This window comes from Triplophysa dalaica, chromosome 2, assembly GCF_015846415.1.
Source record: "Triplophysa dalaica isolate WHDGS20190420 chromosome 2, ASM1584641v1, whole genome shotgun sequence".
NCBI lineage: Eukaryota > Metazoa > Chordata > Actinopteri > Cypriniformes > Nemacheilidae > Triplophysa > Triplophysa dalaica.
The window spans coordinates 19,786,021-19,803,914 of record NC_079543.1 but is presented as its reverse complement, the minus strand read 5'-3'; the positions used below and the strand labels follow the sequence as shown (position 1 = coordinate 19,803,914).

The following is a 17,894-nucleotide window of genomic DNA, read 5'->3' as shown; positions in this document are numbered from 1 at the left end:
ACTCTTAGGTATGTTCTGGTCTCTCCACATTTTAGCAGTGAATTCTACGATAATTTTTACTCTTACCTAACATTGATGTCTATTGTTCCGTAAATAAAGAACTGCTATCAATCATTCAGGCTTTTAAAGGTGTGTTTGTGTTAAACACCCCTCAAGTGCTGTGTCTTTGCATTCTCTTCTCTCCAATGAAACATCTTAGAGATTCTGATAACCTAGAGAGGCAAAGTTGATGTAAATACCTATAAGAGCTATTTTTAACATTACATTTTTTACAAAGAAAAGTCATTAGATGTCAGGCCATAACAATCGCAGAGTAAGAGAGAATACAAGATTGCGCTTAAGGAAACTGATGGTTTGAAGGTCTTTATTAGACTTGTATCTTCGAACATAACAAAAAACACAATGTCAAAAGATGAACAATCGCTATAGATTTCACAGATAGGAACAATATTAACATTAGGACATATCACTGTAGGATCTCCAAACTGACAGTAAAATGCACCATTAATGTAGAAAAACATATATAAACATATTATTTCTTTCCAAACATTCAAACATTACAAGTATATGGATAAAAGGCTGTTTGAATATTCAGAATGAGAACAGCACGTTCTGAAAATACATATTTTATTACTTTTCTTCTGTGTTTTCCCAGCCCACTATTCCCTCTTGAATGTCATCTCTGTTTCCAAGAGTCAACATTCATGCACTTCCAAATAAAAACATAAATCTTTTGCATGTATTTACGGTGTTGTTTTTGTTACCACATTTTTGTCTCTCATCGGGAGCTCTCACTCTGAAAGTCAACGAGAGTGTATTTTGCATACTTGTTTGTATCAGGAAACTGTGTCATCTTGTTCGTATTGAACTCTAGAATCAAAACGGCTTAGCAGTTTGCAATTGCAAAAAAATCATGCAAAATAACAAAAATATTCTGGAAAATAAAATGAAACATGTTAAACACGCATAGTTATGTACATCACTCACTGTACAAAATTCTTAGGCACATTAGATGCATCAAACTGTTTATTTATATCTTATACTTAAATGTATAGTATGAAAGTTCAATAGATTTCCAAACATTCTTTGCTGTTATATGTCCTATAATGATCAAATCAAATTATTTTATGAAGGGATCCTACAAAACACAGAGATCTGATTCAGAGATTTGATTCACAATTCATGAGTCACTATGGAATTACCAAAAACAGCGGGCAAAAAGCATCTATTCATGCCATTGTTTGGAAAACCCCCAGCATTTTTTTAAAGGAAATCCTGATTAATTTTCACAGTACTGTGGTTTGTTCCATGTATGGAAATGTTGTTTGAGTCGTAAAGATGTTCTTTAAACAAAACATAAAGTGGTCTCTACCACACATTGCTTCGAAATCTGTGTCTGTTTCATATCAAACTTGTAGCTTTTTTATTAGTGTAGGAGTAAATTGATGTTAGCAAATCCAAACAACAACACATGGCAATCTATAGCGCAAACAGACCCGTTCACACTTGGTGTAACATGACTGAAACATTATTTGAACAAATTCCATTTTTCTTATGAAACCTACTGTATGTTGTATAAACTATTTAATGAAATTATTTTTTTTGCTTGTCTTTTAACACATAAAAATATCTGTACCCCACCCTAAACTCTTTTGACCTTTGCATATACTCAAATTAAAATTAAAAAGAATAATTTTGAATAATTAGAATAAAAACTACAATTATTTAATTAATCATTTACATTTATTGTTTTCGGACAAACCTGTTTCCACATAAGTTTCAAATAACATTCTTTAAAACGGTGACACCCCGAGTAACATCAATGAACCCTTTTATAAATAACACTTCAGTTCTTCAGAATGGTCGTAAGACAAGTACAAGTACAAGTTGGGACAAAATAAGGTGCTACTACAGTTTCATTTCAGAGTTCAGTGACCACGGTGACCATAAAACAAACCACAAAGGCATTACACCACATCAACAAAACCATTGTCAAAATCATGAATGAAAAAATTAAAAAAATACATTGATAGTTTGTCAATCAGCAATAGTACCTAACAGCTGTCTTTATAACAAACTATATTCAAGTAACTACATTCTTTATGCATTATAAATGCAGACATAAGTAAAACTATTCACACATTCTACTTGTTGTCTGTGTCTAATATGGAGTGGGTGACATGTATTCAAACGCACAAAAGCTGCCTTATGATGATTTGTCCTCATTCTGATGTGTCCGTCTACATCTTCAATTGTGTTATGAAGGAGAGCAGTGTCACACACACAGTCGCCCCGGGTCATAAAACATCAAACCTTTCCAATCCAAGCATACCACGACTCCCGATCTAGCTTCTTGTTCTCGGATCACTGCAACCCCTCCTGAACTTTCCCTGTTCTTCACTGGTGGAGTGATCTTTTCAAACCACCTGAAAAGCAGGATTCCTTGCAATTTCAAAGAGACATACAAGCAAATCTCTTGTGCATATTTCTGTGATTTTACGAAGAAAGAAAACTCTGTCCTTACTTTCATCTCTAGGTCAGCCTTAGGTCATGCAGTTTTTATTGCAGCAATTCAAGATTCATTTGTGAATTGCTTTTTATAAAAGTGTCTTCTAAATAAATGAAAGTGTGATCTCAGGTCCAGCAACAGAACTGTGTTACACACCACAAAACCTAAACAAAAATGAAATCATGCAATAAATGCTTTCAAAGTATAACACAAACTTAAATTTTCTCAAATTCGAGATCTTCTGTGCACCGTTTCATTCAATTTTAAGTGTAAAAAAAATCAATTCAGTTTGGTTTCAACAACTCAACACAAAAAACAAATCTAATTCAGAACATGAAAATGGTCTGGCTTAGAGTCTCCCCTGTAGGGAAAAACACATCTGAAGCTTGTATTTAAATCCATTTTCGAATTAGTGAACTTTTGGGCTTTCAATGTACCTTCTTCATTTCTTTATTTTTACTCATCATTGAAGTGAACTAACAGTGAATACAGCTGTTCTCAAAACTCAGATTTTTTGTCTTCGTATCATTGACGCAAGACATTGGATGTTTGCAAGAAATGAACTCCGCATTCTCTCCTGACCTTCTATGTACAATTTTATGATACATTACTCTAATACAAAACTAGCCATTTCTTGATGGTTGCACATAATTTACTCAACTTGCATCCATGACCTCGGTGAACACACGTCGTAAAAAAGGACTTGAACAATGCTGACAGCGATTGTTATGTTTGGAATGCAGCCAAGAAACGAACAATCCTTCTTACTGTAAACGCACACTTTTCTTTATAAAACAAATCTGAAACATTTCCCATTCTCATTTTCCAGAACCACTGTGTCAGTTTTAAACCTACTAGAAATCCAGGCTACTGATTTTCAGTGACATCCTGGACACATCCGTATGTATTGTGGACATGGCAACCATGTCATATTCGTTCTCCGGTGCTGACCCCATCTTGCAGATTCGGAAGGCCCGTAGATCACGCTGGAAGTTGCGGTTCAGGAAGCCGTAGAACACAGGGTTTATGCAGACCGAGCACATTGCGGTCAAGTGACACAGCGAGAACATCAGATTGTGCGTGCAGTTCATAGCAATTTCATGGTTCCAGTCAGTAATGGCGTTGAAGACATACAACGGGAGCCAGCAAACAGCAAATGCCACGACGATGGAAAACAGCATGATATTTATCCGCTTATTCTCGATGCTGCGGTATTTGTTTTCACGCATTCTGTCCATCATGTTATTCCGCTGCTGCAGGCGGCTGTAGATCTGTGAGAGCAATTCAAGATAGAAACAGATAAACAAAGAAACATTTTTCAAAGACACGTTGACATGGACAACAATAATCCGATATTAACACGATTAAGACAGTACTCTGATTAAGAATGGACCATGTAAACAGAGTTTTTTGATTAGCTTAATCCGTCTAAACTCAAACACAAATCGAATTAAGATGGGTGGAGAACCTATTTTAGTCGCATTGTTGTAGTGTTGAATGGACATGTACACACCTTAATTGCACAATTACCGGCATGTAGGAACTTTCGAGGCATTTTGCGACAGGTTACACACACGCCATTGGAAAGCCTTATCGTTTTACAGTAAACATCATGGCTTCAAGCAAGAAATCACATTTTTGGTCCGACCGGGAAACAAGAAAGATGCCAATGAACCACCAAAAACTGTATGTGGTACCATGGCAAAGACGAACTGTTTGTTGATAGGCTACATGAAATTATGGAGGGAACGATGTCGCTAGGACGTAATGACGTATGCCATTAATCAAACTATGTAGTGTGACATGTAAAACGAGAAAATGAAAGGTATAGTCTTAAAGCAACTCATGTTAACGCCTTAATTGTAATATTAACGTACTTAGAATAAAGCAAATAATTACTGACGTCCATGTAAACGTGGTCATTATGATTTCATCATATTATCAAGGAGGTCACAGTGACTACGTTTACGTGCACCATCATAATGCGATTATAATAGGATTTTGGCAATACTGGTATACACATTACCCCATGTTAACGTATTCATTCGATCTACATAATGTGACTAAGCTCATAATCGCAGTAAGCAAAATCAAAGTGAGGCCTATTTTACTGTACACAATATGATTAACGTAAATACCTTAATCGCATTTGTGATGCTCTGCCAAGGTGCGCATGGGCTTCTGTCTCGCATCTTAAGCGCAAATTGAATGAAGTTTTACCGTCAACACCGCTCGCTGTCAGCAGTCTTTGATCCTTTTCTTCATTCAGAAATATCGCGAACGTAATGACAGCATACACCACCGTTGTGAAGGCATTTCCCATCATATTTCTAGATTCACTATGGCGCTGAATAACCATTTACATTTAGTCATTTAGCAGATGACCATAAAAAAAAAACATAAAATACGCCCACATAGCGGTGTTTTGCACTTGTCGCTTATTTATTAAAACGGTAGCCAGTAACACACACCTACTCTATGTGAGATCATCGTTTGTGCTGTGTATATAGAAAATAATAAGACTAATAAAACTTTAATGTAAACGGGAGCAAAGAGGTCTTCTTGTCATGTAAACATTTAACTGCAATTAAGACATTACTCTGATTAGAGGAAATAATCACATTATTGGTGCGAATGTAAACATAGTCACTGGTTGATCAATTTGTTAACACAATGTTTTCTTCTGTATATAACTTTGCAATGTAATTGTTATAATGTAGTTTAGCTCTTTCAGACGGACGTCCTAGGCCCTTGTGTCATGCAATCCACCCCCTCAACCAACAACGACTAAATAAACAACCCTGTGACACTCTCCGGAGCTCAGAAATGATAACTGACCTGAGGGCAAACCATCGTTAAAAACACACTGGAAGAAAGGTTCCCTGACATTTCACATGATGTGTGCGTATGTTTGCAAGCTCTGTGTCTTCTTCATCATTGAGTCAACACGACCTGACAAACTGAACACAAATGGCAACATCTTTTAGAGCCACAAACTCAGTGCTGCGTGATTTATGCACAATACAGGCTGGTGTTACAATATCACAGCGGTCATGGAATGTTAATGTGCTTCAATATGCATATTAAGCATGGATGTTTGAGACTCTTAAAATCACAGCAAAGAAAATGGTTAGTGCTTTCTTTGATGAGACTCTTAAAGAAACCAGAATAAATGGAAAAGCATAATGATGGAAAGTTATGCTATAGATTTTTTGTTAACACTTTAGTATAGGGGAAATTCTCACTAGTAACTAGGTGTTATTAGCATGCCTTATAATTGGCAAATTGGCTATTTATTACTACTTAGAAAGCACATATTCTGCATGACCATACTCTACATCCCTGATCCTACCCAATACCTAAACCTAACAACTGCATTACTAACTGTAAATAAGAAACAAATTAAGAGTTTATTGGGGAAAAGTTGTAGTGAATGGTTTGTTAATAGCGAGAATTTCCCCCTATCCTGAAGTGTGACCAAATTTTTTTTTCAGTTTAGCAGAAGTAATACAGCTTGAACAAAAACATACTACTTACAAATTTAAGGCATCTTTTAGATTTTACGGTGTAGAGATTCCTTTTAAAAAGTCAACCATCCCTGAAAGTCATTATATTATTCTCAACCAAGTCTTGTGCTTCTGTAACATGTGCATTTTAAAAACAATGATATATATTTTGTTTTTCTTAAAGCAAGCCCAACCCACCACATGTTAAGCTGAACTAGATAAATGAGTTCATCATTTATATCAGTCTTTGGCAAACAATCTTTCTCCTGACTTTCTCTGCCCCTTTTTCTCTCCTCAATTTTTGTTCTTTTTTCTGCTTTCCTCCTCTCATTTTTGCATTCTCTTTTTATTTGATGAATGACAGAGCTGGCACACAGTCCTATGACCTGAAATAACTGCATGACACAAAACCCGTAGGCAGAAAGACAGAGAGAGAAAGAGAGAGAGAGAGACTAAGATACGTGTTTGTCTGTTGATCATGATTTACTTCAAGCTCACATTTGAAAGCCAGTCTCACCCAAAATCCACAGGATAATGAATAAGTACATGGTATGGCTTGTGATTTGTGTGCGTCTAAATTTTTTTCTTCAAAGCTTGTCTTTGGAAACATTGTTTGTTTAATTTGTTGAATAAATGTGATTCTGGTCCGATTTCATAAATAGTAGAGCATACAAAAGTCCTTCAATTATTAGGACTCATAAAGAGAGAAACTGATCTGATGCAATCTGACAGCTTCTGCCCTGACTGGACATTCAGAATCTCTGTTGACGTCATATTCTGTATTGGACCGAGGGATGGCTGGATGACAGCAGCATCTAAAAATCTGACTGAATAGGGAGGCTCAGAGATGACGTATTTTTGTATGCAAAACCCGGAAGCAAGTTAGTATTTTAGGACTTAGGGTTTCATCACTCCAAAGTCTATGGGTTTTTGGTAAATGGTCCAAAATACGGTCCGTGGTAAACAAAACCTCTAAATATTTTCAAGTTTTATTCTATGACATAAAACACACCAATTATCAGCCACTTGGGATTTTTGAACGCTTAAAAACAGCAGCTGCTAACAAGTTGCTAAAAGTGACTACTTTTCATCAGACATCATAGAACATACAGTATAAAGCTCTGAAATAATGCAATATGCACAAATCCCTCAAAACGTAGATGCTGTTTCATTCACAGAGAAATTACTTAACAGGGAACACATTTTTATTAAAGTTCGCAAGAGTTGTCGGAGGCTTGGTGATGGTGACGTTGATATCGAGCGCTCTTAAATGTAATCTGTTTACAGCATCGTGTTAGCTTAGTACCTCTGCCAATTGCATTTCGGCTTCAAAAGTAACAAATGTTGTATTCGTTTGTAAAGATTATCTTGATAGACAAAACGTGTAAACATCATAATAAACCTTTGCTAATCACCAAGCTTATTTTTTGCAATCTTCCACAAGGCTATGAGAAAAATGGATAGGCTTTCCTTCGAGGGGACCGAGATTAGCCTTTACAAAAAGACGTCATCTCTGAACCTCTCATGCTTCAGCTGTGCTACAATGAACGGAAACGGAAGGATAAAATAGGTTAAACCCCTGTCATTTTCTCCATTGATTATTTTTTTAGTGATGGTGTAGAAGACACAAATTATGAGCTTTGTGGAAGCTCAAGGTCTTTAAGTACATATTAATCAGTCACATTTCTGGTAAAGAACTGTGCTGCTCATGAACCCACCATTCTGAGAGATTGCAGTTACTCTGAACATGGAAATAGCAAAAGAGGTCAACAGCAACTGCCGAACTCAATGTTTTGTGAGTGAAGTAATTAAGTTGGACTCCATCAAGGAGGTCTATTATACCTGAAGAAATCCATTAGCATTCCCATTCATCTTAATGGCAGTTGCTCCCCTGCAAGTACACAATCTGAAATCTGCCGTCTTTACTCATGGGCACTCGGTTGGGTTTTCATCTGAATCATAAATACCAAAATCTGGGTTATTTTCAAACAAGAGTTGTGTCAAAAAGTGACAAACCCAGACATTGGGTTAAAATTACTCAGAAAATGGTTTATATTTGACCCAACAATGGGTTTAAACAACCCAGCATTGTCATGCATTATATCACTTTGAAGTCTGGAAAGTCATAGAAAATTTTGCCTGGCCGATGACACCACAAGAACACACACAATTCCCAAACTTTTCACTAGCTACAACTCTGAGCTCGGACATCTCACAGCCAAATCCTGAACTTTTGGCGATGTTACAATATACAACTATTGTCAATAACCGTGATTACTGATAATGAACAATTCTCTACACTTGCATTTTATGCATGATTCATTGGCCAAAAATAGAAAATAAAATAATTTAACTGCATATTTATAGTTGTTTTATTATTTTAATTGATACTGCAATTCTATCTTTATTCTGACCACGATTATCATGTAGTACAATTCTGATATTTTGACAGCCCTGGTGTCCATACAGTCTTAAACTTATTGCATGTAGTTTGCAACAACATTTTTAAAACAACAATTTAAAAAATATACAATATTCTGACATTTCATTAAAGTAAAACAATTTGAAGGAGGGGTAATATAATAATTTTCTTCTTCTCTAATACACCCTGGCCACAATTACTGGCACCCCTAAAATGAGTAAAATGCCTCCCAAGTATATTCCCATTGATATTTACATTTTCTTTGCTCACCAAGGGGACTAGAAACATGACGTTGTCCAGTTATGACTTCTAGTTGCACAGGAGAATAAATATTAGGAAAACAAAGCCCAACCAACCTTAATCATTTATCACAATGGATAAAACCAAATAATAAAGTTATGATGTGAAATATAGTTCTGTCGAGCTACACAAAATACAAAATAGCTTTAAGCAAATAGTTAAAATGATAAACAATGTAATTTCCAACATCAGGGCAATGATCAAGAAGTTATAATGGACTGGAGATGTTGAAAATCAGCTTGACAGCATTTAATAAAAATAAAGGAAAACTGCACCTCCATCACCACAAGTTGTTTGGGACACTTATCAAGAAACCAATCTTCTGCTCTTATGCAAAAATAAACTGCACCATATTACTCTGCCATACTGTAACTTCAACCAGGACTGGGGTCTATGGCCACATGGAATGAAAAATAGTTTTTTTGGCTGCAATATCACAAGATAGGTTTGGTGCACACAGGGATTAAAGAATGCCCCATGTCCACAGTAAAATATGCCAATAATCGTGGCCAACATATATGGATGATTTTTTTTATTCTCAATATGATATTCCCCCCATTTCAAATTGTTTTCCTTGAATGAAATGTTGGGATATTGTAGATGTTTATTAATAAAAGATCGAAAGGAGAAACATTGCAGACTTATTTTTACAGCCTTCTTTGCTCATGTTTACCAAGGGTGCCAATAATGGTGAGCAGGACTGTAAATATGGAATAAGTATGGAAAAATAAAAAGTATCTAATTCAATACATGAGAAAATACATTTAAATATGTTGAAATAAAAGTGCCTACATATAAAAAAACAAGCGTCAACATATAAAAAGCAGCCATTCTTTATGCATTATTTAATATTTTGATTTGTTGCAGTATTGTTTTAAATATTGACCTTTTATACATAGGGAAATATATTTTCTTTGTGTCAGGGATGCTTCAAATGAAAGTTTCTTATGTTGTCCTAAATTTAAGCTTTAGTTTTGGTTCATGATACATAATTCTTAGCTGAAGAATGCGTCTAGGAAATTGTTTTTGGAACCAAGTCTGCTGAAAAAGTGCATGAAGGGGTGAAAACCATGACGGGTGAAGGAGGGAAAGTGAGATGTGTATGGATCTGTGTGTGGGTGATGTTCCAGTTTGTGACTGATCGTGGATAATTACGTGTAAAAGTGACAAGCATCCTCAACAGAACTCGGTCATTTCAGTTGAAAGCGATCCGCAGCACTTGCCAACAATGAGCTATCATCACAGTGACGACAGAATGCTCATTCTGTCACCCCACAGGCTCATTTAAATTTGTACAGCTTTATTAGCATTATAATCTCCATATTACACACATTAATGTGAAGCTTTAGCTTGTGAATGTGAACATGAATCTTCCTCTTTACTTAAACCATTCTTTTTCTTCCTTCAATCCTTTGTCATTCCCTTTTCTCTTTTTCTTTATTATTACTGCTACTATTTTGGTACCCTTTGCAGAATATTACTTATTCTCCTAATCTTCCTGCTCTTTGAATGTTTAAATCTCATTTGCTGTATAGTTATGGAAGTGTTATTTTCTCACTAACAAAGTAAAGGAAGTGTCATTCAAACTAATTAACAAAATTTATCCTGTCAAACATCTCATGAAAAAATATAAAATGATATAGATATAATGCTCATTTTGAAGATTTGGAACAGAAACTGTCTTTCCTTTATTTTGGTCCTTTCATCATTACACAGAACAATTTTGGAAAGATATTTACACATTTATCATTGTGAATATTCAGAACGGTGTATCACTTTAATTTGTGTACTGTAACTGATGTATAATTAGCTCATTCTCCTTCACAACTTCTTCCTGGTGGAACATTCTTCCTAACTCAGACCGGTCAACAACATCACTCACAACATTCAAAAAACTACTTAAAACCTATCTCATTTGTGAATACTTGACAGAAAATGAGAAAAAACCTCTCTCTGTCTCTCAACAGGTATTGGTCTAGCTTTTGTTGAAAGAAGTAACTTTGTATTAGAACCAATTGTATTATTACACCTATAGGACATATTGCTTTTTGCTCCCTGAATTCTCTTTAAGTCGCTTTTGGATAAAAGCGTCTACTAAATGACTAAATGCAAATGTATAACTTAATTTCTTACCATCATGTTTGTATTTTTCCTTTTCTTTTTTCTGTCTTTTTATTTCAATATTATTAATTTAATTTCCTATATTTGGTATTTCGATTTTTGATGATATTGAAATTGCTGACACTTTACGCATTATATGTAAACATATTCTCATTTTCATCATGCTAATTTACACATTTTAAGTCAACATATTATCTTTGTATTTTTCTATTGATATTCAATAAGAAAAATTAAAAAATATTGTTTAAATCTCTCTTTGGTGGTCATGTTCACTCAGAACACACAGCCTGTCCAAACCTTCTGAGTTCTACACAAAAAAAACTCCCGAATGTATATGACTCCACATGGATGTGCATGTAGTTAATGTTGTCATGATTCTGTCCTTCTTGTCTTTTCTAATTCTGTGGACAGAGTCGTGACAGTATCATGTCTTTTGTGCTTGTTGTGTCATTTGTGGAGACACGTTCTTTTTCTCTTTTGGATTATATTATTTTGTCAGCTGGTCTTCCTTGTTTTACCCCCTCATGGAAAGTTATCTGTTGGTATTATTTTTTCATGTTTTGCCCCCTCAAGGGTTTTTCTGTTTTATTACACATTTTAAGAGAGAAAAGCTTAACATTCGTTGAATGTTCTGAATGTAAATATTGAACATCAAACTTTTGAGGTTTCTTAACATTTTCTATACACAGAGCACAAATTAATTGCATTTTCCTGTCCTCTTTTGATTGACAAGATATATCGACCCTGATCATCAGCTGTTTTTAAACAATCAGACGATAGCCGATAATGTAAAAAATAGCTTTTACTGACCGATACCAATTATTGCTGCATCTCTAGTTAAGTTATCATCAATGTTTAAAAACATAGTTGTTTGAAATGTACTACAAACTGTATAGAAACCTTTGAAATATACATTTTGAAATAGATAAGACATTTCATGTTATTGTAAAATAATGTAACATGTTTTAAGTTATGTATTTCATTGTAAATATTTTACAGTGAAAACTTACATATGCTTTAACAGCATTGGAAATGTTTTGTTAAAAAGATATTGAGGCCTATTCCATTTTTAACATTTGCACAATTGAATGACATATTTTGCTATGACGGTCTTTATTTGAATGATATTGTATTGTATTCGAATAGTAAATCATATAAAAAAATTGCCATAACGCATAAATCTTTTTACAGAAATATCCGGCAACCATAGCTGTGTATAATGTGTGCATACACATACAATCATTTGCACCAATTGTGAGGCGTAGTCACTTTTACACTGTATGCTCGAGCCTCCCAAAAGACCAATATTAGCTTAACTATTGCATTTGGGGCAGTTCTATCTGTTTTCCCAGGTAAACTAAAAAAGTGTTTGTGAAACTGGTCTGAGAAAGTCACACTGTAATTTCAAACCACCACTGTCAAACAATCACTCTCCTCTTACCTTCAGGTAACAGATGAAGATGAATGTGAGAGGAGTGATGTACTGCAGAACCAGCATGGCTGTAGTGTATGTGAGTTGAAATTCTCTAGATGGCCATTCCTCCACACACAGCACCTTTCCCCTGTACTGCTCCTGAAACACTGGCGGCAGCTGCTTCAATGGATCATCTGTCGCCTTGGTGAACATCAAAAAGGGCGTGGCAGTGAGGATGGCCAGTCCCCACGTGAGGCCGATGCCCAGGCAGGCGTGGTTCAGGCTGGGTCTCCATCCACGAGGGTGCAGAATGAGCTGGTGTCTCTCAATGGCGATCAGAACCAAAGTAAAGATGGACACTGAGATGGAGCAGCACTGGACCAGATTGTTAAGTTTACACATGACTGCCCCAAACACCCAGTGGTCCATGAAGGTGTAAATGAATGTGAACGGTAGAGACACCACGGAAATCAGCAAGTCAGAAACGGAGAGGTTTGCAATAAGGACGTTTGTTACATTGTGAAGTTCGCGTTGCCGTGCGATGACAAGGATGAGAGCCAAGTTGCCCACAACACCTAACAGTACCACAGCGCTGTAGGCAACCGCCATGACAACGAACAAAGAGTAGCTGTAGCATTCGTCGTCAGGGAGGGAGCAATTTGATTGGCCCGAGGAACAGTTTAAAGACGGGATTGGTGGAAGTTGCGGTTGCAGGGCGGAGTCTGGCATTGTTTTACCTCCTCTCTTCTGGGATTGATTGGTTAGTGGTACGGGGTGATGTAACTTCATGTGATCACTGACTCCTTCCTGTCGATCTTTTCAGGATCATGTTATCTTAAATTTGACAACACACTGCAGACACATGCAACAAATGTTAAATCAATTGAAAACATCAATATGTTAATTTAATAAATTTTACCAAAAGTATAAACATAGGACGTTAATAAATAAATATCATGTAATTCAAACAAAGTTAGATCTTTTCTATTGACCTCAGTTTTGGCTTTCATTTCTAAGACACATGGAGGACCTATTGGAATTTTAAAAAGGCAAGTCTCTCTAATACACATTTAATGATGCAATAATTATGCATCAGCAAATGCGTTCATCAGGCAATCAAATTATAATTAAAAGAAATCATGTTTTCCATCACTTAAGCTATTTAATTAAGCCGGGGTATGCGCTTGTGCATTATGTGCATGGGATTGAGAAGTTAATTACGATTTTGGCAACCTATTCATTTTATTTGCATATTCATAATGATGATGTCAAAATTCAGGCCGAGCTGCTGGCTAATAATATGAATAAAGCCATGGGTTATAGGCTCACACACACCAAATAGTTTTTCTAGTGGGAACTTTCCATTGGCTTCTATTGTTTTGTTCTGTTTTTCCTTTATATATCCCGCAAAAGTCAGAAACATTTACCATTCTAGGATTTTCTTTATAGTGTAAGACCTGACCCATATATTCTTACGTTCTTTATTACATGTAAACACTCTGGGCCGGTCTCCCGAACAAGACTTAAGCCATAGTCCCAGACTAATTTAAATTTAAGAGGTTTAAGAGGTGACGTATCTTAAAATATATCAGTGTGATTTTTTTGTCTCAAGATGCCCACCAGTATTGATTTTTGGTAAAGTATTTTTTTAAAACGACTTAAATATCCTAATTTAACCAAGGCCTACTCCTGTTTCAAGATAACCCCTGTCTGGGAAACCGCCCAGATATAGGAAATAACTGATCTACAAAATACCTAAATCAACTGAATGACTAGAGCTGTGGTCTATATGTCAGGGTCTGAAGCAGGTTGTCAAGGTAACAGGGGTAAAAAAGCCTCTGTTTTTCAGCTCTCTGATTCTTACATCTTTCTCTCTCTCATCCTCTTTCTATTTCCCAGTAATCCCAGAAGACTGATGCTAAAATGGCATTCGTTTCACATTCTCCGTTCAGAATATTCCCCTGATAGAACTGTTCTTACAAAGTGACCTTAAGAGTAGAGTAGGGGGCTACAAAGGGAATACACAAGATTTTGAGCCAGCTCCTTAAATGTCAAGATGCTCATTAATTCGTCTTTACATGACTGACAAAGGATAGAAAATATATTCTGTCTAAATACACACAGACACACGTACAAGATAAACAGAAATGTGTGTAGGCCTATGTATCTGTGTGTCAAGGGCATTAACAATTATTTTAAGAGTATGCTTAGGTAATTAATATTGATATTCTGGGTGGGCAACATATGGCAAATGCTATGACAAACATTGAGATAAATTCACCCTGCTGTTGATTGTTCCAGTGGTACCTTGTATTAATTAATAAACTAAGTGAATAATGGCCTCTTATCTTATAATAAACAGTGCATATCTAGGCTATGTTTAAATCTTTATTACTTTTGCTTCAATAGAAGAGAGCATTCACTGAATGGGAAGGATAAACTAAGTAGCCTGTTTGTTTTAGTTAATAATCAGTTAACACTCTGTGCTTAACATAAAATGAAGCAGGTCTTAATTGTGAAAAATTATAAATAAGTAGACAGCACCAATAACACATATGAACAGCTTTTAGGATTTGTATTTCTATTCTCAACTATACTTACATCCATTGGTTTTTGACCACATCATGTTTAGTGACATTTAGTAATTTAGTGACATTCCAAACTGCATCAAACTAGATTGTACATTAATATTAGCTGATTTCTTCAAAAACAATATTGTTTTGCTTGTTAAAATATCCTGTTTCAAGGATCAATAATTGATCAAGTTTTATAAAAAAGCAATAAAGCTTTAAATAAATGACATCTATAAAACCTTCCACAGAGAAAACCTAAGGATTTTACAGGCCCTAATGAGTCTGATAAAATCTGATAATGTGACACACTCTCTTATCACTTCCTGCGGCTTACAGACAGACATGACCAGTCAAAATGACAAGATTCTATTCAAAATTCAAATAGCAGAGAAGAATCATGGGAGCCTTGGGAACCAAATTACAACTAAAGGGAAGATGAAGAGAGTGGTGCAGAACACATTGACATATCAACTGACAGAGAGATAGTGAGAGAAAATACAGAGGCTGGAAAAATCTTACATAATATCTGAGCATGTCATTTCAGTTGTCATTGTAACATAGATAGTAAAACACGTGCTTTTACTCATGTTAGCTTTGAGTGTGTTGTAAAGCTCTTTGTGATTCCTTGTCTGTGAAAGGTGCTATATAAATACATTTTACTTACTTACTTACTTACTTACTGACTTACTTACTTACTTACAGGTGAATAAATACCTCAAATAGTGCAAATTTAGCAGGACATGTGATGCGTATGTGTCACGTCTCCAAAATAACCTATAGCGTAGACGTCTCCAGTCTGTAAATTCATTCTTCTATTGTGATCAGCTAAATCATTCATAAAATATGAAAAGATAGGTTTTCCTATGTGTTGCTCATCATTGTTTCGCATGACAAAAGACATCCATCTGAATTATGACATATCATGAACTTTGATATTTTCTGCATCAGAGAATTTTTATGGAGCACTATAAAAGCCAAATTCTCAGTCACATAAGTCACGATAATATTTATATAGGGATGAAATACAATCTTGATAAGACAAAGAGATTGGTTCCCATCTAAATACCTCAATGTCCCCTCACAACACCAACTTAAGGCTTGAACAGAATGAAACATCCAAGGATAAACGCCAAAGCCATTTGTGTATTCTTCCAATGATAGCAACGCATTAAGTACATTTATTGTACTTTACGAACATTAAAACTCTTGAATTATTTGCATGATTGAGAATTGTAAACAGGTCAAAGTTCGACAGTCACCCCACCCATATCTTCTTTTCCATGGCATTATTGCGCGATTGATTTGCGCTTTTTCCCGGCGAGACTTTTTGGGGGTTTATTCGTAGTAAAACCAGTACCATTACCGTTATATTTGGGAGTTAAAATATAGTTAATGCCAAACAACCCGCCCAAAACACTACTCTAAATCATAGTTCATTTTCCATGTACTATTTACAGTAGCACACAGCGCGTGCATTTTTACCAATTGCCAAAACGTTAGATAATGTTGAATGAAGATGAATACCTGTCTGCCTGTTCAGTAAAACCCGAGTTTCAGTAGTTTGGCAGGTAAATAATAGTAAATAATGAGTTACTGGACAAACTTGACTTATCTAAAATACTAAGAAATATCAAAATTGTCTTACCTTAAGCGCGGACCGAGCTAAAGATGCGTGATGGCGCGTCTCCATCAAGACTGAATGGGTGGATGTGTGTGCGCGAGCGCAAGTGTTTGTATGAGTGGTCAGCTTACGCGTGCGTTCCCTTGCACTCACACGTCTCCATCATTCTGAATGAGTGATGTAGACCACTACCACACCACAGTGTGACACTTTTCTATTCACGCTGATCTGACAGCTGGCTGAACTGAGCATTTGCTCAAACGTTATACGCACGAGCTCATGGCTCTCCAAACATGAAAGATTTACATCATGACATCGTGGGAAATTTATAAGATGACTAAATCTGTTGCAAACGGGTCACTTACAATCCATACATGTTCAGGAAACTCGACACTTCATTCACCTTTAAAGTGTTTTCGGTGAAAAAGTGTTTTTAATGTTGTCTTTTTATAAAATGTAATAATTTCTGATTCACATTGGTTTAGTTGGTGTAGTTGACTGGTTTTCGAATAAGAATACTAGTAAAAAAGCCTGAAGGGGGCAAATTCAGAAATCTGTAATATCAGTGCAGTAGCGCCACCTTGTGGAGTACTTTAGTAATGCGAACTTTTAGTGAGAATGTGCCCACAAAGCTGGGAAGTTATTTTAAGCTAAGTTCAAACAGTAAAATAACTACATGAAGCCAATTATGAACCAGTTAACTTACAAAAATAAAAAAAACCTGTATTACAATTATTTACATGTCTTGCCAACAAAAAGCACTATTAATAAAGTATCGGCATATGACAACCCAATCAAATGTGAAATTTTATGTTTTTTATGTTTTCATGACAAAATATGAAACAGAAGTTGTATGTGATAAAAGTATGGTGGTGTCCCGAGTCCATGAACAGTTTTTGGACACATACTGTAGATTTTTATGTCAATTATATATTTTTGCAGTGTTACTGGAGGGAGTTCTTGCTCTTTTAAATGTCACTGATCAATAACTGACAGTATGGTAACAGTGCTTTGCAAAAATTGTGTGTAATATTTTTATTAAATGTTTAGAATTGTCTGCATTACTTCTGAATTGTCTTTTACGGTGTCTGATTATCTGACCAAGTATGTTTTTTGACTCTAGTGCTATAGTATCTGTTAAAGTTGAGTCTTTAGCGTAATATATTAATAAAGGGATAAACCTATTTATTTACTTTTACAGTAACTATTTCTTCAGCTTTTTAATTCCAATTGTAAAGCAAACAATAGCCTCTTTCAGGAAGATGTTATCTTTATCAGGGCAAAGACTGCAGAGTATGAAGATATGTTAGATAAGTTTCTTGTAAACCATGCAAAATTTTAAAACACTATTTCATTCAAAAGTCAGCTTTCAGAAGATAGGGAACTATGAGATGTGCTGATTTGACTCAACAAAAGACTGCCACAGAC

At 35.6% G+C, this 17,894-nt stretch overlaps 1 protein-coding gene across 3 annotated transcripts; it reads right to left on the bottom strand.

The window, feature by feature from the left end:
* Positions 1–440: 440 nt before the first annotated feature.
* npy1r (neuropeptide Y receptor Y1) lies at positions 441–16,535 on the bottom strand. 3 transcript variants are annotated; one of them, XR_008904716.1, is made up of 4 exons: positions 16,491–16,535; positions 12,300–13,124; positions 2,525–3,780; positions 441–2,442 (listed from the first exon to the last, which is right to left on the bottom strand). XR_008904716.1 is itself a non-coding variant. In XM_056731453.1 (4 exons), coding segments are annotated over exons 2-4 (1,179 nt in total). In that variant the 5' UTR covers positions 13,062–13,124; positions 16,491–16,535; the 3' UTR covers positions 441–2,672. The 3 variants fall into 3 exon arrangements, 2 of the variants coding, with proteins under 2 accessions (XP_056587431.1, XP_056587420.1); XM_056731453.1 differs by having other exon boundaries at positions 441–2,673; positions 3,365–3,780; XM_056731442.1 differs by having other exon boundaries at positions 441–3,780.
* Positions 16,536–17,894: the final 1,359 nt, after the last annotated feature.

Excerpts from the sequence above, each read along its gene's own strand:
- npy1r (XM_056731442.1), bottom strand. The coding sequence starts at position 13,061 with ATGAAGTTACATCACCCCGTACCACTAACCAATCAATCCCAGAAGAGA. Across the intron at positions 3,781-12,299 it reads TCTTCATCTGTTACCTGAAG|ATCTACAGCCGCCTGCAGCA; the intron begins GTAAGAGGAGAG and ends TTGCTCTCACAG.